Raw genomic sequence first — 24,543 nt, 5'->3', positions numbered from 1 at the left:
GGTCTTTTTCTAACAAAGAAGGAGATGATTTGAACCTGTAACACAATTTGTTAAAAAACACATTATTACTACTAGAATAATCTAACACTTGTATCGTGTCTGGACAAAAAAGTTATTATTTACACATTTTGAACAAATTACCATACATTACTTTTTAGTGAAAAAAACGAATGATTTGCATGTGAATAACTGACGCTCTTTCGAAAAATGTCAAATCGATTAACTTACCTGGAAAAGCCTAGTGATTATTGGTGGGTCAAGTCATTTTGTTGTGTTGTGTTGTTTTGTTTGTTATGCAGCACCCACCACTTACCCAATACGTCGACCACATAGTCATGCATTGCCGACTCACCGGTTTACTTTTCCTCACTCTCGTCTTGTTCATTTTCCCTCCATGTACTCTTTCCTCCAACTTTCCTCCATTCCAATGTCCAAGAATGTCGTCAAACAACCATCCAGAATCTGCTTCGTTGCACATTAACCAAGACCCTTGATTCCGAGAATTCTTTAATTTATGGAACGTTCCACTACATTAATAGTTTGTTTGAAGAACTGAATGAGATTGGGCTATAAATATATAATTGGATTGACAGAAACTTATAAGACATGACTTCTAATCCATGTACAATGATAGATTAGATAATCTACTATGTCGAGGATTCATAATCTACTTTATCTAGTTACATTCATCTCACATTTCCACCCAACGAACTCAAGTTTATTTTAATTAATCACAACTTATCATATTCAACCCACCAAACGTAACCTAATGTCATGACACAAGTGATTAAATACTAAAATATAATTTAACTATTCGTATTTTGACATTTTTCGAAACACTTAAAAGTTTTATACTTGATTCTCTTGCACAGGCCACAGGTGCAGCATACTTGAGAGAGGATACGTGAGGATTTTGGAGATCCTCAAATCACATATGTTAATTGTACATTATATTATCAGAAATTATTGTAAATTTAAAATTGAATATAAATAATACTTGATAAAAATTGATCACATAATATACAATAAACGGATATAATTAGAAGATCCGGATCATACAATCCGGCGAGGATCCTCTCTCTAGCATAAAGTGCGTGAAACACCACGTGGGGGTGGGTGCGTTCGGTCGCCTGTCATTTGCTGGAAACATCACCCGCCAGTATTTCTAGCATTGCCTCCAAGAAGAACAGAGGAACGTAGGAAAGCAGAAGAGCGATGAGATTGGACTTCGGACAGACGCAGCATAAAGTGCGTGAAAAACACGTGAGGTGATTTCGGCCGCCTGTCACTGCTCCAAACATCACCGAGCAATAGCATTGCCGATAGCAAAAGGAAAGCAGCAGAGCCAAGGGATTGGACTTCGCACACACGCGTACACTCTCTCTCTCTCTCTCTGTGTGGAAAGGAAAGGAGACCCAGTATATCTGGAGGACCTGCCATATCAGGACACCAGAAAGCTTCAGTCTTTCACCCTTTTATCTAAAGCTTCAGTCTTTCACTCTTTTATCTTCTTTCTTCACCTGTTTCTCCTATTAGTCTCACAAAAAGTCATCACATTTCTCTCTCTCTCTCTCTCTCTCTCTCTCTCTCTCTCTTCATCTGGCAATTGGCAAGCTCGGAGGCTTGGATTGCAGGTAGGATTGAACTCCCTGTGTTCATGTTTTGTGCCTGTTTTTATGTTTTTAATCTGTTTTTATTGCATATTTACTATGAAAATTACTGAAGACTGGAATTTTTTGGCTTTTTTTATATTATTTTTAATGCAGATATTAGTAGAAAATTAGAAATTAGAAATTCTGGGGTTTCTGTAGTGCTTCTGGATAACCTAAATAAAAGTCAAAAGAATTGAGCTTGAATATGGAAAAAGAACACTACCCTTTTGACTACAAACACCTCCTGTCTCTGGGGCCCAATATCTGCAAATATCTCATTTAGTTTTCTTCCCTTCACATTGTTTTGAATTATAATTAAAAGGGTCATTTTTTTCTGGAACATGGACTGTTTTATTCATCGACTTCTAAGATGGGGTTGGGTTGGTTGAGTCATGCTCCGTTGGTTGATCTAACACCGCAATTTGCGTGATTTCTCCTCATTTATTTATTATTTTCTACCCCTTGAGCCTCCTGACGTCTTGTTTCATGTAAGTCTGTATTTTATAAGCTTTGGTCGTGTCACTAGCATCCTCGTTTCATTTAAGTCTGTTTTTTATAAGCTTTGGTCGTGTCTCTAGGCGTCCCCGTTTTATGTAAGTCTGTTCTTTTGAAGCTTTGTACGATTGGATGACATGAAACTGAATACTCCTCTGGTTTATGGCGTTTTAGGAAAAGTCTCTGATCCTACAAGTCTAGTAAACGAGCAGCTAATATGTTCTTGTGTGAATGCTTGATGTTGTAGGTGAAGTTGAACTTTGATATCGAAAAATCTGTGAACATGTTGCGCCTCTGGAGCGGTTCTCATCTGCAAGTGAACGATCCGTTGAAGCACGAGGCTAAGGTAATGAAAAGTTTGAAAAGTTTACAAGTTTTCAAGGAAAGGTGAAAAAAATCTTTCTTCGTTGAGTTTATGAATTGAAATTTATGTGCAGATCAATGAGCTGAAGGCTGCGATTGGACCGCTATCTGGACGCAGTTTACAGTTCTGCACTGATGCATGCTTCAGGAGGTACTTGGAGGCGCGAAATTGGAACGTGGACAAAGCGAAGAAAATGTTGGATGAAACACTCAAATGGAGGTCAACCTATAAGCCCGAGGACATCCGCTGGGTAAAATTGCTTTACTTATTACCATGGTTTCTGTTTCTGATGCTTACGTTTCTAGCTGAGTGTTGGCGTGATTGTTGTGTTTGTCAGCCCGAAGTTGCAAGTGAAGGCGAGACTGGAAAAGTTTACAGAGCAAGTTTTCGCGATCGTAGTGGGAGGAGTGTTCTTATACTGAGACCGGGAATGCAGGTATTAAGGGTTGCCTAATCATATTTCTGATTCTTTGGCTTTCACTAGGCCGACGATTAATGCTGCTAGAAACGTTGCAGAACACGGTGTCAATAGACAATCAAATGCGTCATCTGGTGTATCTGATTGAGAATGCTGTATTCAACCTTCCAGAGGGCCAAGAACAAATGGCGTGGCTGATTGACTTCACGGGGTGGACGCTAAGTACTACCGTGCCTGTGAAATCAGCTCGAGACACCATCAATATTTTACAGAACCACTACCCCGAGAGACTTGCAGTAGCATTTCTCTACAATCCCCCACGCATCTTTGAAGCGTTTTGGAAGGTTTGAGTTCAGTTTTTCCTAGTTGCTTTTCACTGCTTCATTGAATATTTACTTCTGTTCGAAGAATCATTGATCATGCTGGTTTCCATTAACTCATGATCTTTTCGCGGCAATTCCAAGTTCACATATCCAATATTTCTCAGACAACCGAGTTTGAATTGCGGTTGTAATCTTGAAACCACTCCCATTGACGATAGATTCACTGCAGTTTTTCTAGTACGACAACTTGATATCTTGCCCCGTTCTGTTTGTGCAGATTGTGAAGTATTTCTTGGACAACAAGACATTCCACAAGGTTAAGTTCGTTTACCCGAAGAACAAAGATAGCGTGGAGCTTATGAAACAATATTTCGATGAGGAAAATCTCCCTACTGAGTTTGGAGGACCGGCCATACTAAACTATGATCACGAGGAATTCTCGAAATTAATGAATCAAGATGATGTGAAATCAGCTGCATTTTGGGGTCGCGATGAAAAGCTGCCACATTGTGCTAATGGGCGTTCTGGAGCCGAGGTGGCTCCAGAACCAGTGAGCCGTACACCGGCAGCCAGCTGAGTCTCCCGCCCCAACTCTTAGCGCATGATCATGATGGTGCACCGGAATCTTCCATAGCGGGAGCTGATAAAGTATATCGGAATAAGTGAGAGGGACTAACTCGTTGAGATGGTTCTGAAAGGCTGCAAGCTACGATCCGGCAGGAATTTTATTACTTCGTGGCGGGTTTTTCTCTTGCAGGCATCGGAAAAGTGCATGTTACCTTACTACTAAACATGTTTAGTAGCTACATTATTATTAAGAAATCAAATTACCGATTTGATATCCTCAAAAAAGATATAGTTTTGCATGAGTAAACAATAAAATAAAGGAAGTTTTAACGAAAAATCGATGATACTGTTTACTTTAACAAAAAAATCATATTTTTACATTAAAAAGTCAATTATGTTACTATTTACTTTACCATTTATTTTGTCCTTATCTTTAAGACTCAAAGTTTTTAAACTTTTTTCGTTAGTTTTCCTTAAAATAAGAGTTTATCGAGTAAAACACTTTTTATTATATAAAATGTTAGGATCATTTCATTTCAATTGAGAAATTGAAGGCTCATTAGATGTGGGTTGAACCAATCAGTCAGGACGTAATTAAAATCTTGATTGTACATAAAAATTTACAATTCTAGTTTAGGATGTAAAAATGATAAACACGTGCACCTTTTTTCTCCACTCATTTTAGTCCGATGATCAAAAATAAAATCTCATAAAATCTAAATATTAATAAGTGATCTTGATACGAATGTGATAAATCTTCCTTGCGTCTAAGGCAAGCCAAGGAAGATTTACCATGGAAAAACAATACAGATTAAACTTTTACTAGCTTTAGAGTTTTCAACACGTTCAGATCCTCTCCGAATCTCCCAATTCGTAGCCAATGGACCGAAAATTTCGAACCGTTCAAAAGGAGAAAAGAGATATGAACCCTTAATCTGTATGAGGTGAGTCACTGAAATAAGCTAATGAGGACCACACAATTTAAAATGAGACGGTCTGAATTTATCAGTCCGTGGGCTCTAAACAACGAGATCCGGAAAGGGTCCCGATTCGTTATCGACCCGAAATACAATTTTTTTTTGGGGCTCAAAATGCAATCTTTTACCATTTATATACTTTTGTCCAAATCAAAGACTCTTTATCCCTTTCTATCATACCGTTCTTCTTCTAAACAAACCTCTCACCAAGAGTATATGGAGAAAACACAGAAGAAGAATATGAAACACATAAACTGTCAGCTACACAAACAGTACTAAGTCAAAATCTGTAGTTCCAGGTGCACGTCGAACGTAGACCAATAGCTGCCTCTTGAAATTGAGTACAAAACACATTGACGTCCGGATTGAAAAAATCACAACATACGCCTCTTGAAAGTTCGCGTGGTCGTTTGGTATGTACGAACCAGCAAACCAACCCCTATACCAACTCCAAGGCAAACGCCAAGTCCGATACCCACGCCAACTCTAACACCAGCATTGAACCATGAGAGTTCTCCGTCTTCACCATCCATATATTCCGTCCTCCTCCAGTACATATTGTTGTACTCTTCCTCGTTCTCCGGCCTGTATTCCGCTACCTGCAATTCAAGAAAGGTTAGTGAGTCCCAGAACGTACAAATCCCAACCGAAGATTAAATGATGGAAGATATGAACTATAACAAATGAAAGTTGCTATGATGACTAATTATTTACCCCTTAGTAAGTTAACCTTCTTTAAGCAAGTGATAAAAACCAATGGAACAAATTCACGAGTGCCATCTTAACCGGGGTAAATTACAACAACCAACTTATCAAGATCCCAAAGGTAATAAAATGGTGCCAATATAACCTTCAGAATACTGTCTACAACTATCAAGAAGAATGTGGGGCCTGCAACAACGGACCATCCCCACGTGTCGATGGATGAGGCCAATGTAAGTCGAACTCCAGAAAAACAAGGATATGAAAAAGAAAACAAAACGGGCAAATTGAATACAACCTAATAACTTGGAAACTGTGCCCTACCCATGATATCCATGTGCCATAAGATAAGGTTATGTTTGCAAGTCCTTGTTTAATAAGGAATAATCCGGGCAGGAAGCACAGGCAGGCAGTCACAAGGCCCGCAAGAAGGGGTTGACAAAACGAACAATTTCACCCTACCGCTATATAGTTTTAGATCACTGAAGCCCCTGCCTGCTTCCCGAAAACGAAGAAATTGTTCAATACCTCATCTATCAAAGGAGTCCTACAGTACACCGGTGCATGTGATGCACTGGTTTTATGGACGGCTAGATTGACTGCTTAGATTAGAGCAGGCAAATCCAGCCATCCACTGAAGCGGACACCAATGCACTGTAAAATTTTCGATATAAAATACTACAATGACTGGAAATTAAACTTCAAAGAATTTTCCGCCTTATAACAAAGAAAAACCCACCCTGGACTGAGGCATTAGATGAACCAGGTCCCTTACAACATCCATGTATCAACACTGCCCTAAGATACCAGATGAATGCAACTATGGCAAAGCACCGGCCAATTTGAGTTTCAAATTTTTAATACAAAAAAAATAGTTTCAATATGTACCTCCATATCAACTCCGGGCGAGACATCTTTCTGGCATTCGGTTGTCTCGTATTCGGGTATAGCGTCCAACATGCTCTTCTTATTGTGTTTCTTTCTAAAATGAAGCTGCAGGGTCTTGGTTAAGATGATCGGTGTGCCGGAGAAGCACCCTGTGATGTAGACTTCAATGGTTGGTGCAGGTAATTCAGTGCCACCAAGATGTTTCCCTTTCAAAAATCCAGTACAAGCACTGATATCTGATTCACAATTCATGCTCCATCGCTTGGCATTGTTTTTTGATTCCCCAACGAAACCGTTGCTATTAGACATCTCTAACACCCCAGATAGGATGAGATCTTCTTTGTCATACACCTCAAATCTTGCGCTCCCCGTCAATCTTATGCTGTCTGTATTCACAAATGTGGCCTCTTCAGATTTCTTATCTACCCGATCCCTTCTAAGATGTGAAGAAACACCTTCAGAGTGAATGCTAGTTTTCGCACCATTGACTTCCAAAAGGGTATCCGGGCTTACAGGAATATGATGGAGAGTCAGAAACTTTGGGGTCGAATCATCGACCTTAAAGTTGCTGATCCTCACATAGAAGACTCTCAAATCAAACCAAGATGAAGACATATTACTCCGGGGCTGGTAAGGAGAGTATCGGATAATCTGGAGGGCATGATTCTCAACTTCACCATTCCTTGGACCATCCATGATTGAGAAGGGCAATCCTCACTGAAATCCCTCAATATTGATCAAAACGGTAATGTCCTTGCAATAGGAACCACACAGGCTGAACTGACTGGCATACGAAACCTGCAAAGAAACAACCAGAATATTTTCGATTCAGATAATCACAAACAAAGGGGAAAAACCCAGAAACCCGGATCGTCAAACTAAAATCCAGCCTTTGCCAGGTAAAAAGGTATTTTTTTTACGGGGAAAAAAGGAAAAACAGACACTCCATTTTTAGAAACAGAAAGTTAGAAACCCATAAATTGAGGAAAAAATAACTCAGTCTCACAACTGAAAGAGCAAAAATCGAGCTATACAGGCTAATAAATAGGATTTGAAAACAAAAAGTATATGCTCACTCTTGCGTTGAACAAACACAAATCTAACTTCATAAAAGCATGAAAATTTTATACAGGAAATAATTTCCGCACACGCCTTTTCTCCCTCTGCACACCGTTTGTATATTTATAGCCTTTGAATATAAATCGAAGGAAAATCAATGAATATAGACCAGATATCATTTCCCATTTATACCAAGTAATTAGAAGAACACGGAATGTTAGCCTAAAAGTATAGTAATCCAATCCAATTCAAATAACAAAAAAAATGGGTATTAGCAATCCAAAGTACAGATTAATTTTAGATCTTTTCACTGCATGAACATAGTCTTTAAAAAAAAAAAAAAAAAATTATATATATTTATATATATAACTTTAAATAATAATCACACACAATTTTATTTGAAAAGAGGATGAAAACAGGAAGACCCACCAGCAGATCCTGGAAATAAACAAGAACTCAGCAATTCAAATCTACAATCTTCAAATTCAACTCGTAATTTCGTAAAATTTTAAGTGAAATCAAACGAACAGAAACCCAATTGAATTCTGAAATATTTGCAAGCGAGCATTACAAAATTACGAAGAAAACCAAAATACGCTGCAAAAGCTGCCCGAAATCTGTCAATTCACACAAGCAGCCAAATCTCTCTTTCTCTCTCTAAAACGAATCAAGAGCCACAAATAAATGGAACTAACAAAATTGAGAATTAAAACTTACCAAATAATTGATTCAATTCCATCCACAATCTTCAACTGCAATGAGTGACTTCCCGAATCGCTTTCCAACTCCAAGGTCGAGGCTTTTGATTCTCCTCCCAGCCCAGAATTCGTGGCTGCCAATCAATTTTACGATTGACCCAAGTCCTCCAAAAATAAAATAAAAAATTGTTGCTTTTTGTTGTTTCCTTCTCAGCGTTGGAAAAAGGTTGAGGCTTTTGAGTTTGTGGCGTGTGGATTCTGAAAGTTTCCAAAGAAATCGTATGAAATGGGGAGATGGGTTTTATGAGGGAGAGGAAATCTGAGAGGGAAATGGGCGTTTACTTATCCGATTGGGGAGAGGCAGAAGAATTTGGCCTCACGACGCTGCTGTCCCTGAAAGGGATGGCCGCTGCTTAATTGCTTGGTAAGAAATTAATGGCTACTTTTAATAAAAATATCTTTCTTCCTTAAGGGTTAAATTAACCAAAGATTCAATGGAATAGGAACTAGCCCCTTTCATTTCATTTTCCTCCTTTTGTTGTGGATTTTTGCCCTTTTTTTTTTTTTTTTAATAGGAAAACTAATGAAAAAGGTGTTGAAAATTTTGAATTTTAACGATAATGATAAAATAAAAGGTAAAATGAATAGTACTAAGAATTAACTTTTTAGTGTAAAATATGATTTTTTTGTTAAAGTAAACAGTACCCGGATTTTTCGTTAAAACTCCAATTTTTATTGAAAAATATTTTATTAAACATCAAAATAATGATAATGTAGATAAGATTGTAAACTGTTAATTCAAACTCAAGTGTGAATATCAGAAACTATAACGGCATCTTTATAAAATATACGCGCCATGGTTATCATCACAAAGCAATTTGACAACTACTTCAATTTTCGTATTAAAATTTGATTTGGGAAACTAGTTTAAATTTTTTATTTAAAAAAAATTCAAACAGAATTTTGAAACCATTTAATTGTTTAATTATAACTATTGAAATTGCAATGATGTTTTCTGCGAAAAAAAAAAAAAAGCATGCTTATGCACTCCGGTATACGTTCGATCCCACCATTTTTCTTCAATGATTAACTATTTAACTCACTTACGATAATAGAGATATTGCTCTTAGTTACTAATCATACACAAAATGATGGTAAAGATATTATAAGGAAAACTGATTTCGCACATAATTTATAGTTTCCAGCATAACAATTTGTTTGTAATCATTCAACTGAATAAATCAAATGAAAACAATAAATATCATTGAACATAACTATATAAAAAGAAGAAAAATAGTGCATGCATTTGGTCTATAGAACATAGTACAAGTTCAATCCTAACCAATCTCCCTACCCCTTAATATTAAACTTAACCCAACGCTATCTTAAAATTTGACAAATTTGTCTGCAACCATGTTCACTTCTCTCTCTCTTTTTTTTTTTTTCTGAAGAACTTGTTCACTTCTCTTTAACACGAGGAAAACGGAGACATTCTCCCTGTAATTTCAAAGGAAATATCCACAAGCCAATAAGCCTTCTCATATGGGCCAAAAGCCGAAATAACTGTTTATGAAGTCCAAACCGCATACAGGGTTGAGCTATGGGCTTGGAGAGCTAACATATTACCCATTTTTGCAGTTTTCCGTCCAATCTAATCTCCGAAAGAGAGACACTCGACTCCTTCACGTCAGACATTTCATATCACAAGTACGTGTCAAATTGTCATTTGCATGCTTTTCCGACGCCAAACAAGGCAAGTAGTTTCCTTTCTAAACTTTGGAATATCACTTATGCATTTGGCAGCATATGGAATTTGGTATTTTCATTCTTATTCGTTTGGTATATGGTATTCTTATTAGGTGGCCAACTTAATAATATTTTTTTTTTTTAAATGATCAGCTAGTGGTTTCGTCACAACAATTTATTTTTTGAAAGGTCAAGAAGACTTACAGAGGAATTTCGACCTCCCTTGACCACTATTGTGTGATTCACAAGCGCCATGAATCGAACCCAGAACATTCCGAGTAGAATACGAGCTTTCGTCCTCAACCACTAAAACACTCCCGTAATGACTAAAAGGTTTAATTAGTTTAGCAAGGCATAAAATAAAACGGCAATTATCCGTAATTGTATAAATCTTATCACGTGGTCTAATAAACAGTTTTATTGTTTCCCCATGTCGTGACATAACCAACTTCCTAAACATGGTGGTTAAGTAAAGCACACCGAATTACGAAAGGGTTAAGTATCTAATTAGAGTGTTAATTAATTAAAAAAAACTTGCATTTACACTAATAAAACAACCTACAATTAAAGGGAGCATTTTTGCTCACCATCATTTAGTGTGGTGTATGCTTACCATCTTATTTATTACCGTTAGATGAGTTTGAATTTCGAGATTCGTATAGTGGATAAGCACAAATCTCAAAATTCAAACTTATATAACAGTGATAAATAGAATGGTGAGCATATACTACACTAAATGGTGGTGAGCAAAAATGCACTTACAATTGAACGACCACGACGAAGCTGAAATCCACATGTGGCAGCTTTGGAACCTGTCGTTGACCAATTGGCGTTGACCAGGCTTCTTCAGAATGCCGCACCACCAGCAAACACAAATTATCCGATTAAGTTCCATTTGTTTTTCAACCCAAATAAAAATCTCTTCATTTGTAAGTAAGAAGTTTTATATTCGATTCGCGTTAAAGACGAGCTTGAATCACATTATTACTAACTCATTGTTAGAATATGCTAACTCTCTTCTTCTTAATGTAGATAAATATCGTTTGTTTAAAAATAAAATAAAAACACAATTAGGTTTCGAGTTGGAATAGCTCGACGACGTATCGTGTGAGTGCCGGGACACATGGGGCCATCTACGTTGCCGTCGGCAAATCTTCAAAACTATAAGGATGATGATGCGTCTATGCACACTTTTTCCATGCGTTGCGAGTCGCGTATAAGATACGAAGGATGGAAGACTATTACAAATTAGACCTTGTTGGTCGGTCAACCAAATCTTTGAATTACTTTACTTAGTCTTATTGAAGAGCTGAGATTTCCATTTGTCACAAGAGAAATATAAGAGAGAAATGTTAGGCCATCTTCAATCGAATTCTCCAGAGGGCCAAAAATAGTCCGAAAATCGTCTCCAACCAGGGCTAGGTCAGATGGCTCGTGGAATCTGAAAGGGCCCCACGGAATCTAAAATGGCTGGAAGGTTGGCTGCAACTCGAGGCTGACCAGAAAAATCATTATTCCTGTAGATTATAACCGACATGAATCCTTAAGCTAAAATTCAAATGCAACGGTTAGCTGACGTCAGCTAGCCGTTGAATTTGATTTTTTTTTTTTTTTTTTTTTACATTTTTATTATTATTTTTTATTTACAAAAATTTTCCTATAACTTCTATTTCACAAAATTTGTTTCATTTTATTTTAAATTCTATTTTTTTTTCCTTTAACTTCTATTTCACAAAATTTGTTTCATATTTTTTTTAAATTCTATTTTTTTTTCTATAACTTCCTAAGCCATTATACAACATTAAATTAAATTAAGTAACATGAAACAATATTAAACAATATGAAACTGTTTGGGCCCAAAATAATATTGTTAGGCTGAGTGTAGGGTTGGGCTCGGTCCAAAGCCATGTCAAAAATACTATGGGCTACCTGATGATTATGGGCCATTTAGCAGGGATGGTCGAGTCCTATTGCAAGAAGGAGTAGTTCAGATAAGCAAAGAAGGTCGAGGAAGTCGTGGTGTAATTAGGATTCTCGACCGACAATGAATAAACCCCCAAAATGGGGTGAGTTCAAAGTCCTAGTGGGAGTAGGGTTGTTCGAAGCAGAGTCGGAACGAAACAAGAACTCCCAATTCGGGTAGGAGTTTAATTCGATCTCAAGAAGGAGTTGGTGTTATAAATACAAGAAATCACGCAACAATTGAGGACCTTCAATTCAACACACAATTGCCCTGCGCAAAACCTCTCAAACAACTTGAGATTTTTATTTTCTTTTTCTCGCCGACACACCTTCAGTTTGGATAAACAACACTGTGGAAGCAACCGGCGAACACTTTCAGTTTGGATAAATAGCACTGTTGCCGTAGAATCAACCGACCGAGGAGCACCTTCAGTTTGAATAAACATCACTGCGTCGAGGCCGACTGGTTATCTATCCAAGTCTCGGCCAAGAAGGGTTTTCGAATCCTTGTTGGCGGAGGTCACCTTATTAGCCTTTTCGGCGAAGTATGGTGTTATGAGCTACAACATTCGGCGTACTGGACGCTGAGTGATTTTATGATTGGATACTCACAAGTGAGTTTCAGAGTTCGACATTCTAACGGCCGAACCACCTTTATCATCAAGACATACATCGCCTTTGAATATTTGTGTCCGTATAGTTTGGTGTCGATTCGACGTGCTTATACTCTTACGAATATAATCACGGTGACCGAATCAGGCACCGACGATTGGTGAACTTCACAAAACTAGCAGCCTTGTCTTCAGGCTCTAGAACTCGAAGATCGAGAGTGTTCATTCCTCGGCCGCAATCGCAAAGATAAAGAAGTCAGCAACGCGCTCAACGCAACATCAACAAATTTTACTCCTTGTCTGAGCTCGGCCGACAAGTTGGCACGCCCCGCATTAACCGAATGACGTAGTTAGCTCATTAGTTACTCGGCATGCGCGCCACGTAGGTTTTGTAATTTTTAGGGTTATCAGAAACAACATTAAATAACATTAACCAACATACAAATTATACAACATAAAAAAAACATTTAACAACATGAAACTTAAACAATATTTTTAAAAACATTTAACAACATAAAACTTAAACGCTTACTCCATGCTTCTTTTGGCCCAAATATGTGCAACAAGATCCTATTGCAGGTAGTTGTTTGTGACATGAGAACGTATCATTCTATAGCGCCTCGTGTACTCATTTATAGAGATACTACCATTTATTGAATTGAAAGGCAAATTAGGCCCATCATATATTTTTGCACAAGCCATTCTTGACCTATTTAGATCTTTTTGGTCATCATCGTATTCTCCATCAATATATCCATCTCACTCATCCTCCATTATCATATTGTGCAATATGGTGCAAGACATCATGATGGAGTCCAAATTTTCTCAACTCCACCTTCTTGCCGGTTCGCTAATGATCTTCCACCGTACTTGTAGAATACCGAAAGCTCTATCAACATCTTTCCGATATGCCTCTTAGTGTAAGGTAAACAACTTTTTTGCGTCATTCCTAGGGTTTGGAATTGCTTGGACAGGTGTCGCCCACTTTGGGTAGATGTCATCTGTCAAGTAATACCCCATATTGTATTGACAGTTGTTGATGTAGTAGTTAAGTTGAGGTGCTTTACCTTCCGTCAAGTTATTGAAGAGGGGTGAACGCCTAAGAATTGTAATGTCATTTTGGGATCCAATGACTCCAAAGAAAGCATGCCAAATCCATGTGTCATATGAGGTAACCGCCTCTAACACAACAATTGGCTTTCTCGACCTTCCGCTAAAGCCTCATTGCCATCTGGTGGGACAATTCTTCCAATCCTAATGCATACAGTCTAATGACCCTATCAAGCCTGGAAACCCACGGTCTTCAGCTTTACGAATGAGCTGATTCAGATCTTCTTGATTTGGCTCGCGGAGGTACTCGTCTTTGTAAACCTGAACAATTGTGTCACAGAAATTGTTCAAGAGTATCAAGGCATGTAGACTCAGACATACCATAGGTTTTATCCATCGAATCAGCTGGGGAGTCATAGGCCATCATTCGGAGTGCAACAGTAACCTTTTGATGAGATGAGAAACCAGGGCGACTTGCTCTGTCCCGTTTCTGTCGAAAGTATGGATTGACCTGCTGGACATCACGAAGTAAACACTTGAAGGCATGACGCCTCATTCGGAAACGACGTCTGAAACCCTCTTCTGTGTACACCGAGTTGGGGTTGAAGTAATTGTTCATCAGATTGGCATGCGACATCGCTCTGTTTCGTGGTTTGTAAGAGCGATTAGCAATAGAGCCACCCCATTGAGGTTGTTCCTCAGTTTGCTGACACACCATGGCCGCAGCCATGGCTGCTACTCTGTTTTGTTTGTTGCGCTTTACTTGAACTTCTTCATCGTACTCCTCATTTTCTAGTCTCATTTGCACCCATTTTGCTTCCAATTTGGAATTGGATGAAGACCTCTCGTTGGAATCTGAAGAGAATCCAAAGTTGGAATTCATTGTAAACTTGAATTGAAAAAGATTGAATTCAAAGTTGTGTGAATTATGACTCAATATCCACCCTATTTATAGCAAAAGAAAATTTCAAATCCAACAGCTAGCTGACATCAGCATGATGTTAGCTACCAACGAGTAGCTGACGTCACTTAGCAGTTGGATTTGAATTTAAGTTGTAGTTTTTAAATAATAAATTATGTTTGGCCCTATGATCCTTTAGCCTTCGGTTGGAGACGGTTTTTTGTGACAGTACTAAAACGAACCCTACGGCCCTTTGGCCCTCGGTTGGAGATGAAGGCAAATATGGCCCTGTACTGTTCATTAAAATATTAATTTCTTGGGTGGCCAAAGGGCTAAAACGAGTCATCTGGCCAGCCATCGGTTGAAGATGGCCTTAAGGAGACTTTCTTAAAAGTAGAATTCTTAATGAACTATTTGTCATGTTATATTTTTGGCAAAATTTCTAACCGCACAATTCAAATCAATAAACAAAATTCAGTTGGGTTGGGTCAGGGGAAAAGTTTGGTGGCTACTGGGTTTTCTCCTAGAAGAGGGAAAGACAAAGACAAAGACATGAAAGGTGAAAGAGGAAGGGAAAAAAAATGACATAAATAAATAAAAATTTGACCGCGCAATTTAAATCAAACGGCCAAAATGACTTGGTCTGTAGGATCCGGAGACACAGATCCAAAGAGGACCTACCCACCTCAAAATAAACCCACATGCTTCTCCCCACTCCCGTTTGCATTTTTCACATTACACATTAGTAAAGGGGTCGAGAGAGAGGGAACCGGATCCCTTCTGGATTCAAAAAATCTGAGTCTAAGTATCAAATGATCTAGGCCATTGAAATTTGATCCAATATCTACAAAGAGATGGTCCCTCTAAAAGTTATAATAATTGTAGCCGTTGGGTCAAATTTCAATGGCCCGAATTATTTGATCCTTAGCCTCAGTTCTTTTGTGTCCGGAGGGGATCCAATTCCGAGAGAGAAAACCCATTTGGCCTTTGGTCCAACCGTAACACCTTCTTTGCAAATGTGGTCGTAAACGAGTGGCTAAGTTGATGTGCTCACTTCTTCACTGAATCTGCGTTCAAACCTCTGTTGATTAAATTAAGGTTTGAGAATAGGGTATCATCAAAATTCAAAGAGTTTGTAACTCAATTAGTCAAGAGGATTTATGTTTAAATCTGACCTAAATTCAAATGTTCGCTTCCTCTTCATTTTTCAGTATCGCTTATGCCAACAGACTATCACTAAAAACTATTGTACATTCTAAATTGCAATATAAAAATTCTAGAGTGTGTATAACAACTCTGAAAAAACAAAAACCCTAAAGCCCTAATTATTATCTAAAAAAAAAACCCTAAAACCCTGACAAGTCCCCTAACCATGGTAGTATCTAAAATATATATGGTAGGGTTACCCTCAGCCAGTCCATATATATTTTTCTCTCACTGGCTTTCGACCTCATTTCCTCCTCTGTCTTCTTGTAGCTTCTTTTTACTTAGACATGAATTGGATAGAGAAATCAGTACTACCAAAGAAAACGGAAATATAATTATTCTAGTGACTTTTTGATAATATTTTTGCTTATTTTTATCAAATAGGAGTAGAAGGAAGGGGCCGGATCGAATTTTTATTGGGTCTTGGATGTCACTGGAAAAGGGAGGATTTTTTAACGAAGATTTTCAGAATCCAGGTCAAAGATTTGTCTTCTCTCCCCGCTTATTCTCAAACTTGAGAGAGAGAGAGAGAGAGAGAGAGAGAGAGAGAGAGAGAGAACTATGAAAAATATTAGATAATACGTTCTTGAGTCTTTTTCGGCTTTGTGGGTTTTATTTCTTCTCGTCGGATTAAGAGAAAAGTTGTTGTCTTGATGAAAATTATCATCAAAATATTTATTATTTGATAGAGAGATTAATATTTTTTATTTTTATTTTTAGTTTTAATGGGGAAGAAGAAGCCTCAGAAAACGATGGAGCTATCAGTGGCAATAGCAGAAGCTTCATCAACTGGAGACGAATCCCAGCAGCAACCGCAGGCTCACACCCCAAGAAAGAGAGGAAGGCCTCGCAAGATTATCATTGAAGAGCAATCCACTGCAGCAGTAGAACAATCTGCTTCTGCTTCTGCAGCTGAAGATGTTGCTAAAGAAAGTGATTACAAAAAAGCAAAAGTAGACGAGGATGATGAAGATCAAAAGCAGAAGCAACAGGAAGAGTTGCAGCAGCAGAAGGTAAAAGAAGAAGAGGGTAGTGGTAAAAAAGAGGAGGGGTTTTTACCTAGGGAGCCTTCAAGAAGTAGAGCAAGGAGGAAAAGCAAGCCCAGAAAGAGTAGCCACAATTAGTTAACTCTCATGGTAATTTTTTTTTATTGTTCTTAATTTCCTCTTCTGTGTTAAAAACATCTGGAAAATTAATTAAATCAATCGAAAAATCTGAAAAGATAAAGAGCTGGAGTTTGCTTTTGCATTTGATTTGTTTAGTATTTCTTAGTTCATTGATGACAGCATATCTTTTAATAAGTTTTTTTTATAATTATTTTCTTTGTTTTTAATTATTTTCATATGTGATTTTGTATGATGAAGAAGAAGCCTAGGAATTAATTTTGCTGTTTATGTTTTTATTTTATACAAGTGATATTTTAAATTAATTCAGTTAAGTTAATAAAGAGAGTTTCAACTAGGTATAAAAAAAACAGTACATTAATATAGCCAACTTGATTAAGATCAAATTTGTGATTAATTCATCTAAAAACTCGAACGTTCAAAGAAAGCAAACTGGTATAGTCAACTTGATTAATCTCAATTCCGAGATTGTAATTATGTTGAATAGGATAAAACGCACGCGAAATAAATAAAAATAGAAGTCTATTAAAAGAAGTGGGTAAAAAATGAATGAGTGAGAAAGGTGGGGTTGTTTTACTGCAGAATTTAGAAAGAAGAGGAAGACTGCAAAATCTGGAGGTTTTTGGCTGCAAAAGCGTTTTTAGGTGCTCTGAAATACTATAGGCTCGAATTGTTTAATCATTAAATTTTTAATTTTTTATACAAGCGATATTTTAAATTAATTCAATTAAATTTATGAAGAGAATTCAAACTAGGTATAAAAGAAAAGTGCACTAATATAGCTAATTTGATTAAGATCAAATTTGTGATTAATTTACCCAAAAACTCGAACATACAAAGAAAGCAAACTGACATAGTCAACTTGATTAATCTCAAGTCTGCAAATGTAATTATGTTGAAAAGGGTAAAACACACACACAAAGTAAAATAAAAATAAAAAGGCCATTAAAAGAAGTGGGTAAAAAAGGAATTGGATCCTCTCCGAGGCAAACCCTCGGATCCTCTTAATTCACTAACACGGTTTGTTGAATTTTGATCCAACGGTTACAAACAGAGTGCTCCTCTAAAGTTATAATAATTATAGTCGTTAGATCAAAATCCAACGGTCCGTGCTATTAGGTTAGCAGAATCCAAGGATTTGCCACGGAGAGGATTCAATTCCGGTAAAAAATGAATGAGTGAGAAAAGTGGGGTTTTTTTACTGCAGAATTTAGAAAGAAGAGGAAGACTGCAAAATCTGGAGGTTTTTGGCTGCAAAAGTTTTTAGGTGCTCTGAAATACTCTAAGCTCGAATTTTTTAACCGTTAAATCTTTATTGTTATATTTTAACAAAAAATTAACGGTTTGATATTCCAAGTAGGGGTACTCCGGAGCACACAAAAAAAGTCGTCTTTGGCTGTGCATGGTTAGCAGCTCTGGACTGCCAGCTCTCCGAGACTGACGAGAGGAGGGCAATTGCTAATTTTCTTAAGTCGCTGCAGCTGGCACGTGACGCTTACGTTCTAAGTTAAGAAACAAAAGCACAAAGCTAGTAGAAGAAAGCTGGTTTTACATGTTCGGCTAGCCGCCTCAGTAAGCCAATAAGTGCTTTTGTAATAAGTAGGACGTGGCAGCTTAGGGGTTCAGCTCCTAGCTTAATTAGTCCTGCCTCGTGTCTAAAGTCAAAAAATTGTTGTAGCCATGGGTTTAATGGTCATTCGTGCATGCTCATGTCAACTACATAATTCGTAGGAAATTTTATTCTCTACAAAATTAAAATTTTGTAAAAGTTTGAAATATCGTATACTCCGAAATTTTTAACAATTTAATCTTAGTAGTTGTATCTTGGACCATAGCAATCTTTAACTTTTATTTATCTTTTGGTAATACGCACCATGCATGCAATGACTTGCCAAATTTTCATTTTTTACGATTTAGTTTTGTTATTAGTACAAAATTGTTAGTATTATCGACGAACTTTCCTTTGAACTGTAACTTAAACGGATTAACTTTTTAATCAGGATAAAATTACCTTTTTGTCATGCACACATCCAAAATGGATGGAAAATTAAATTTAAAAAAAATCAAAATCTAACGCAAAATAAAAAAAAAGGTCAATTATAAAAGTGTAATAGAGTAATCGACAAAATTAAAATTTTGAAAGAAAATTAGTCGATTATAAAAGTTCAAGAACATAACTGACTAAAATTAAAATTGAGAGAAAAATTGACAACTTGTTACAAGTTCGTAGAGAAATCGACAAATGCGTACTATTAAATAGAGAATTATAATTTGGTTTTGTAAAAGTTTTGAGATATGACGGAGGAAGATGAGGAAGAGAAAGGGAATTAGGAGTTGGCAGGGCTGGAGCCGTCTTGACGTGCTTTATACTTGTGTTGGGTGGGGCCCAACGGTTCCTGCTTCCACTCGTCAAGTTGTTGGGTTGTGGCGGCCCACCTCACCTCAACGATATATATCAGCAGCAGACGCCGCCCACTGTTTGTTTGATTTCCAGAATCCACAGCCACTGTTTGATTGAAGCGCGATGAGTTGTATGACACTTTATGAAAAGCAAATTATATTGCCCAAAGAAAATGAGTCGGGTCGTTATCGAGTTGCACGAAAAGATACGAAAATAATAAATTCGAGTCAACTCATTAATAAGTCAGGTCGTTTTCGAGTTGCACGTTAAGAATTTATTAATAAGTCGGTTGTCATCAGTCATCTAATAAGTTATCGTTTGTCATATCAAAACATTAGACATATCAATTTCTTGCATGACGCGTTGATATGACACAAAATACATAACCCGTTCGTTAATCGGATCAATATCAGGTTACTTGTTAAGAAAGCGTTAAGATAATGGATTTGGTACAATGCAACTTGTAACGATGATGAGTATGACATGAAAACAACACAAACACAACTCATTTATCAGGTCTAATCAATAGATTTTGAATAAACAGTCACTTAATATCGTGGTCTAATGATATTTATTTTCTCTCGTATATCAAAGATCTTAGTTTTGATTATTGTGAAGATGAGTTCGAACCACAATTTTATGACTGACGTAATGTGTGGCTTCCCAAGTACCCGCCATGAATATACAATTATGTGCAAAAGGTTATTGAATGGGGAAGAATAAATACGAACTTTCAAATATTATCCATGATGGTAGAACATATTAGACTATTAGTTATGAAGAAAACTCATGCTTCCAAAGGCCGAAGATATCTCTAGGCTCGATTTAGATGAAAGAATCTTAAGTCAAATCGCTGGATCATTTAATCACACGGTATGTACGATCACCGAATATTAACAAACATATTCACATGTTATTGATTAAGATGTGTCGTTTTTATTATTGATATCTTTTATACTTCATTTACATATTTAAATGCCAACGATTCAACATTTTATTGGATGGACGAACAAGACTGGAGCCTAAATTTGCAAAAAGAACAGTAGAAATTTAAAACGACTAGACATATAGTACAATTTTCCGCTCGTGAAATAAAATTTACTGATTGGACATTTTTGGGTAGTGACATAATTTGCTCTGCCTAACAGTAATACAAAAAACTAAATAAAAACGAAGAGAAAAAAAAATGCAATAATGAGGTTGGCTGATGTGTAAAGCTGCGTACGATATTTGCAAGTGACGACAATTTCCTCTCCAAATTTCCCTCCCTATAATCTTTTCTATTTGAACAATCACGATTAAATTACGTCAATATCTTATGTGACTTCTTTACAGAGAGAAGACAGGAAAGTGGGAGGAGGGATGGAGCCGGATATGGAGGAGAAAAAAATCATATTCCTATTATAATACAAGGTGAGAAGGATTATATTCAAATTGATGTTGATTGAAACGCCAAAGCGCTCGTATCCCAAACCAATCATGTGACATAATGCATGAAGTTGAAACACGCCGCCTCATAGGTTTGGCACACCACTATCTTAGTGTCCCCGTTTCATGTAAGTCTTAAGAGCTAAGAGCTAAAGGACACAAAAGACATCAAGTAGCCAGAACCTTTTGAATCGATTTGAATGAATCGGAACATAAACAGTAATTCTCTCCCTAATTAACAGTAGCTTCATATTTACGACGTTATGGAAACATAAACATTGCAGAGTAAAACTTTCCCAAAAACAACGAAGCAGAGAATTACTAAAATACAAGGATAATACTGTATCGGAACACAAACAGTAATTCTCTCTCTAATCTATAGACTGCAGCTATGTTGTGAAAATACTGTTTCACGTACGTAAAACTACGATAAAATACAATCAAAACTGTTCCTAGAACTCGACACTAATCAAACCCCTAACCTGGTCGTCACTGGTTTGGTCTGTGATGGCGCTCTTTCTTGTATCGAGACTGGTACGGATCAAATCCACCTTCATCTGCCCCATACACGGCCCATGAAGGTGTTGGAGCCATGTAATCCTTACTGTCAAAAGGTTTTCCAGAAGCCACCTGCATTTTCAATAAGAATGGATGAGTGAATAAATATTATCGCCTGAATGGCACTCTAGGAGTATATAATTATTGGAGTCGCATATACCAGATCGTGAAACTTTTCATAGTCAATCCACGTGAACCACTGGCCGTTGGTCTTGAACTTGCTAGTTTTAGCCAGGAGGACACAACAAGAGTGGACATGCTCACATGCAACTTCATAGTCCCCGTTACTTTTCAAAGCTAAGGCCTCTGAAAATGCTTTAACATCGGCATGCCAGGGCACATTCTCCATTGTCAACTTTGATGTAGCAGACCTGTGAATTGATCACTCTCGTTATAGAACTAGAGCACTGTAAATGACCCGACCACTTAGGAACCAAAGAAAAGAAAACTTACGTTCCACAGTATGTAACTCCCTTGATTTCAACAAAATCAGGACTACCAAGGCTAAAAATGTTATAATAAGCATCAATATCTTCTGTATTCCAGCCTTTCACCAGAGTAAGGCGATAAACAGTTCGTTGCTGTTTGTCCTTGAGAGAAGTCAAGGAATCCTGGCAATAAAAATTCAAGCATACACATAAGTAACACCAGAAGTACCGATTCATATTATTTTCTCTCAGTGGATTAATGACAAGAAATTGGGCCCTCAAAGTATCAAGTAGATCAGATGCTTACAATGAATCGCTCCCAAAAATCCCCAAAAAGTGGCCTGTCAATTGCCTTCAAACTTTCTTTAGTAGCAGCATCCACACTTACATATAACTGTGCGCAAAGAAGTCCAAAATCATTCCTAAAACTAAATAATAGCATGATGTAAAATTTGACAGTGATATAACTGTAGCAAACAAACCTGCGTAATGGGGTTCAGCATTTTGATCTTTTCAGGAAACTGAGCATTTGTGACTAGAAAAGTAGAAATCCGCCTTCGATGCAGCTCATCTACGAGTGCATTAATCTCAGGATACATGATAGGTTCACCAACAAGAGATAAGGCGCAATGCCTGGGAGAGAGACCCTCTGTTAATCGCTCCAATGTAACACCTGCAGGAGAAGATATCTCATATACTGAGTAGATTTATACACCATCAAGTTTCCTACGATTTAGTTGATGATATCAAACATGAATCACAGTTAACTGGTTTCTGTGAACTATTGATTAGTTGATGATAGTACAACCAAACAGTTTGGGAACCCAATATAATCATGTCTGCTTAAAAGGTGTTTCAATTAATTGATCACTGGTTCGGGCAGTCTTGTACAACTAAAAATACCATTATCCAAGGATATATTTCTTCCCCAAAGGAAAAAACATAGGATTTACCAGGAACTCCTTTCATTTGTTTAATCATTTTCATGTGCTGGTCTATGGCAGAGTTAACAATTTCTAACGGATCATCCATCTTCCACTGCCAACTCTTTCCGACAGGATTTGTGTGATGTCTCCAACAAAAAACACATTTGTTGGCGCATGCCAAACTAGGGGTCGTCTCCATGCACCTGTTTCATTCAAAACGTGTCAAATTTAAGCTGCTAGTGGAAGCAATGATAAATACATAAACAACTTTAAAAGTAAACGCAAGTATGTAAAATATAGAAATTCAGATGTATATGCCATAAGACTGCCAATTCACACTAATTACACAGCGCTGAGGTATTACAGATAGAGTAAAGAAACCTATACATTGTGAAAATTCTAAGCTGGGCATTATGTTCTCACTTCATGAAAACCAATATGCAACAGTCAAGCTAAAATCTACGCATAATGCATGAATTTACAGTCTCACAGACGTGTATAGGGGAAAGGACGGTACGAAATCTACAAATTGATAAAAATTCCGGTCACCTGTGACTTTCTATGCCATAAAACGAGTGCTTGTAGCAACCTCCACGGCCTCGGAGTTGCGACTTTGTCCATCTACAAATTTTGACGCCGCTATGTGAACCAATGATTTTATACCCCTGCATTTTCACTCGAGTAAAATCAAAGCAAAAGATCAGAACACCAATCCTAAAAGCAAATACTACACAACTTGAAATCTTTGCAGTCACAGTATGCCCAGACAAGTTTACCTGCTTCGTTAAGCTAGCCCGAATCACCGGAGTGACCATCTCTTTTTTACCGTTCACTGTCCCATTAGTCTTCGTCACCGCCACTGGATTCCTTCTTGAAGGTCCTTTACCTGCAATATCCTCAAGGTCAACAACCCCACCATCCTCGTCGTCGTCCTCCTCCTCGTCCGACCCATCAAAGCTCTCAGCTTCACATTCATCGCCAACCCCATTACCCAAAACCCCGCCATTTTCCGCCGCACCACCCTTCAGAAACCTCACCACCTTCCCACTCCAAGCATCAAACACCTCGTCCAAATCACCACCGTCCACGTCACCTTCCCAAATCGGAAACATCTCAGAAGCGCCCAACGCCCTCATCCTCCTAGCCAAGTCCTTCCCCACCGCATTGAACGTAGCGCCGTAGGCTCGGCTCCCGACGCCAAAGACGGCAAATTTGCAATTGGAGAGCAACAGCGATCCCACCCTGAAGTCCTCCGCGCTCTCGGCGAGCCAATTGGAGAAGAATCTGGCGTTCGGAGGGGGCTTCCCGTCATCCCACGTCGAAGCGACGATCAGAACTAGGGTTTCCTTCGGCAGGTCCTCGGGCTCGTAGTTGTTGGGGTCGACGAGGTCGAAAGCGACGCCGTTCGACGTCAGAAAATCGAGCAGGCGACGAGCTAGAGCTTCGGAGGTGCCGGTTTGGGAGACGAAGAAGAGCTTGCCTCTGCGAGGCGAGGAGCTAGAGTTAGGGTTTAGGGAGAGCTTGAGGCGTCGGAGGCGGCGGGATTTGTAGAAGCAGTAGACTGTGGTGGCGGAGAGGAGGGCGAGGAGAGTGAGCCGCGCAGGGGTGGAGGAGAGGGACATGGCGGGAAATTAAAGTTCTGGGATTGTCCTTTTGCGGAAAATCACATGAGCGTTGTGGAGGCGCGAAGAAGAGTGGAGTTCGTAGCAGCGCCGCGAAGAGCGAAGGGGGAGGCAGAAGACGGCGTCTGGAATTTGGGTACGCAGTATTGGTGGGCTGAATTCATTTTGGAGTCTTAGTCGGCCCAAACTATTTGAGGTTCATGTTCAACAACTCATTTGGATGTGCTTTTAAAATGATTGAAAGCGCTTTTGATGAAATTGATAGCCCCAGTTATATGCTTCTTGCAGGAAGCACTTAACGTGCTTTTTCGGGATCTAATTAGATTTTTACTAAGGATTAGTTTCAAAAATATTTTCACCAAAAACGTTTTCAGTCATTTTAAAAGCACACCCAAACGAGCCCTAACACTGCATCAATTTAAATTCACTCGTATTAT

The 24,543-nt window shown here is 38.1% G+C and overlaps 5 protein-coding genes across 8 annotated transcripts; 2 read left to right on the top strand and 3 right to left on the bottom strand.

Annotated features, from left to right (window-relative positions):
* Positions 1–1,213: 1,213 nt before the first annotated feature.
* Positions 1,214–4,138, top strand: LOC137717581 (uncharacterized). 2 transcript variants are annotated; one of them, XM_068456992.1, is made up of 6 exons: positions 1,214–1,634; positions 2,395–2,493; positions 2,585–2,761; positions 2,849–2,947; positions 3,028–3,273; positions 3,530–4,138. In XM_068456992.1, the coding sequence occupies exons 2-6, from the start codon at positions 2,431–2,433 to the stop codon at positions 3,827–3,829; spliced, it is 885 nt and encodes a 294-aa protein (XP_068313093.1). In that variant the 5' UTR covers positions 1,214–1,634; positions 2,395–2,430; the 3' UTR covers positions 3,830–4,138. The 2 variants fall into 2 exon arrangements, with proteins under 2 accessions (XP_068313093.1, XP_068313094.1); XM_068456993.1 differs by lacking the exon at positions 1,214–1,634 and adding an exon at positions 1,983–2,140.
* Positions 4,139–4,850: 712 nt separating this feature from the next.
* LOC137717532 (uncharacterized protein At1g01500-like) lies at positions 4,851–8,580 on the bottom strand. 2 transcript variants are annotated; one of them, XM_068456926.1, is made up of 3 exons: positions 7,875–8,069; positions 6,387–7,184; positions 4,851–5,395 (listed from the first exon to the last, which is right to left on the bottom strand). In XM_068456926.1, exons 2-3 carry the CDS (start codon positions 7,080–7,082, stop codon positions 5,171–5,173), a joined length of 921 nt encoding a protein of 306 aa, XP_068313027.1. In that variant the 5' UTR covers positions 7,083–7,184; positions 7,875–8,069; the 3' UTR covers positions 4,851–5,170. The 2 variants fall into 2 exon arrangements, with proteins under 2 accessions (XP_068313027.1, XP_068313026.1); XM_068456925.1 differs by lacking the exon at positions 7,875–8,069 and adding an exon at positions 8,163–8,580 and having other exon boundaries at positions 4,852–5,395.
* A 5,136-nt stretch (positions 8,581–13,716) lies between these two features.
* Positions 13,717–14,149, bottom strand: LOC137718061 (uncharacterized). The gene is made up of 2 exons (XM_068457572.1): positions 13,958–14,149; positions 13,717–13,833 (listed from the first exon to the last, which is right to left on the bottom strand). The coding sequence occupies exons 1-2, from the start codon at positions 14,147–14,149 to the stop codon at positions 13,717–13,719; spliced, it is 309 nt and encodes a 102-aa protein (XP_068313673.1).
* A 1,674-nt stretch (positions 14,150–15,823) lies between these two features.
* LOC137718265 (nucleolar protein 58-like) lies at positions 15,824–18,569 on the top strand. Of its 2 annotated transcripts, none has more exons than XM_068457784.1 (3): positions 15,824–16,095; positions 16,340–16,755; positions 18,101–18,569. In XM_068457784.1, exons 1-2 carry the CDS (start codon positions 16,047–16,049, stop codon positions 16,741–16,743), a joined length of 453 nt encoding a protein of 150 aa, XP_068313885.1. In that variant the 5' UTR covers positions 15,824–16,046; the 3' UTR covers positions 16,744–16,755; positions 18,101–18,569. The 2 variants fall into 2 exon arrangements, with proteins under 2 accessions (XP_068313885.1, XP_068313884.1); XM_068457783.1 differs by having other exon boundaries at positions 15,826–16,095; positions 18,104–18,569.
* Positions 18,570–20,745: 2,176 nt separating this feature from the next.
* On the bottom strand, positions 20,746–24,267 carry LOC137717645 (S-adenosyl-L-methionine-dependent tRNA 4-demethylwyosine synthase-like). The gene is made up of 8 exons (XM_068457066.1): positions 23,261–24,267; positions 23,034–23,149; positions 22,512–22,687; positions 22,041–22,231; positions 21,866–21,952; positions 21,584–21,741; positions 21,291–21,501; positions 20,746–21,202 (listed from the first exon to the last, which is right to left on the bottom strand). The coding sequence occupies exons 1-8, from the start codon at positions 24,104–24,106 to the stop codon at positions 21,062–21,064; spliced, it is 1,926 nt and encodes a 641-aa protein (XP_068313167.1). The 5' UTR covers positions 24,107–24,267; the 3' UTR covers positions 20,746–21,061.
* Positions 24,268–24,543: the final 276 nt, after the last annotated feature.

The sequence above is a fragment of the Pyrus communis genome, chromosome 15 (assembly GCF_963583255.1).
Source record: "Pyrus communis chromosome 15, drPyrComm1.1, whole genome shotgun sequence".
Taxonomy (NCBI): Eukaryota; Viridiplantae; Streptophyta; class Magnoliopsida; order Rosales; family Rosaceae; genus Pyrus; species Pyrus communis.
This window is presented reverse-complemented; position numbering and strand designations above follow the sequence as displayed.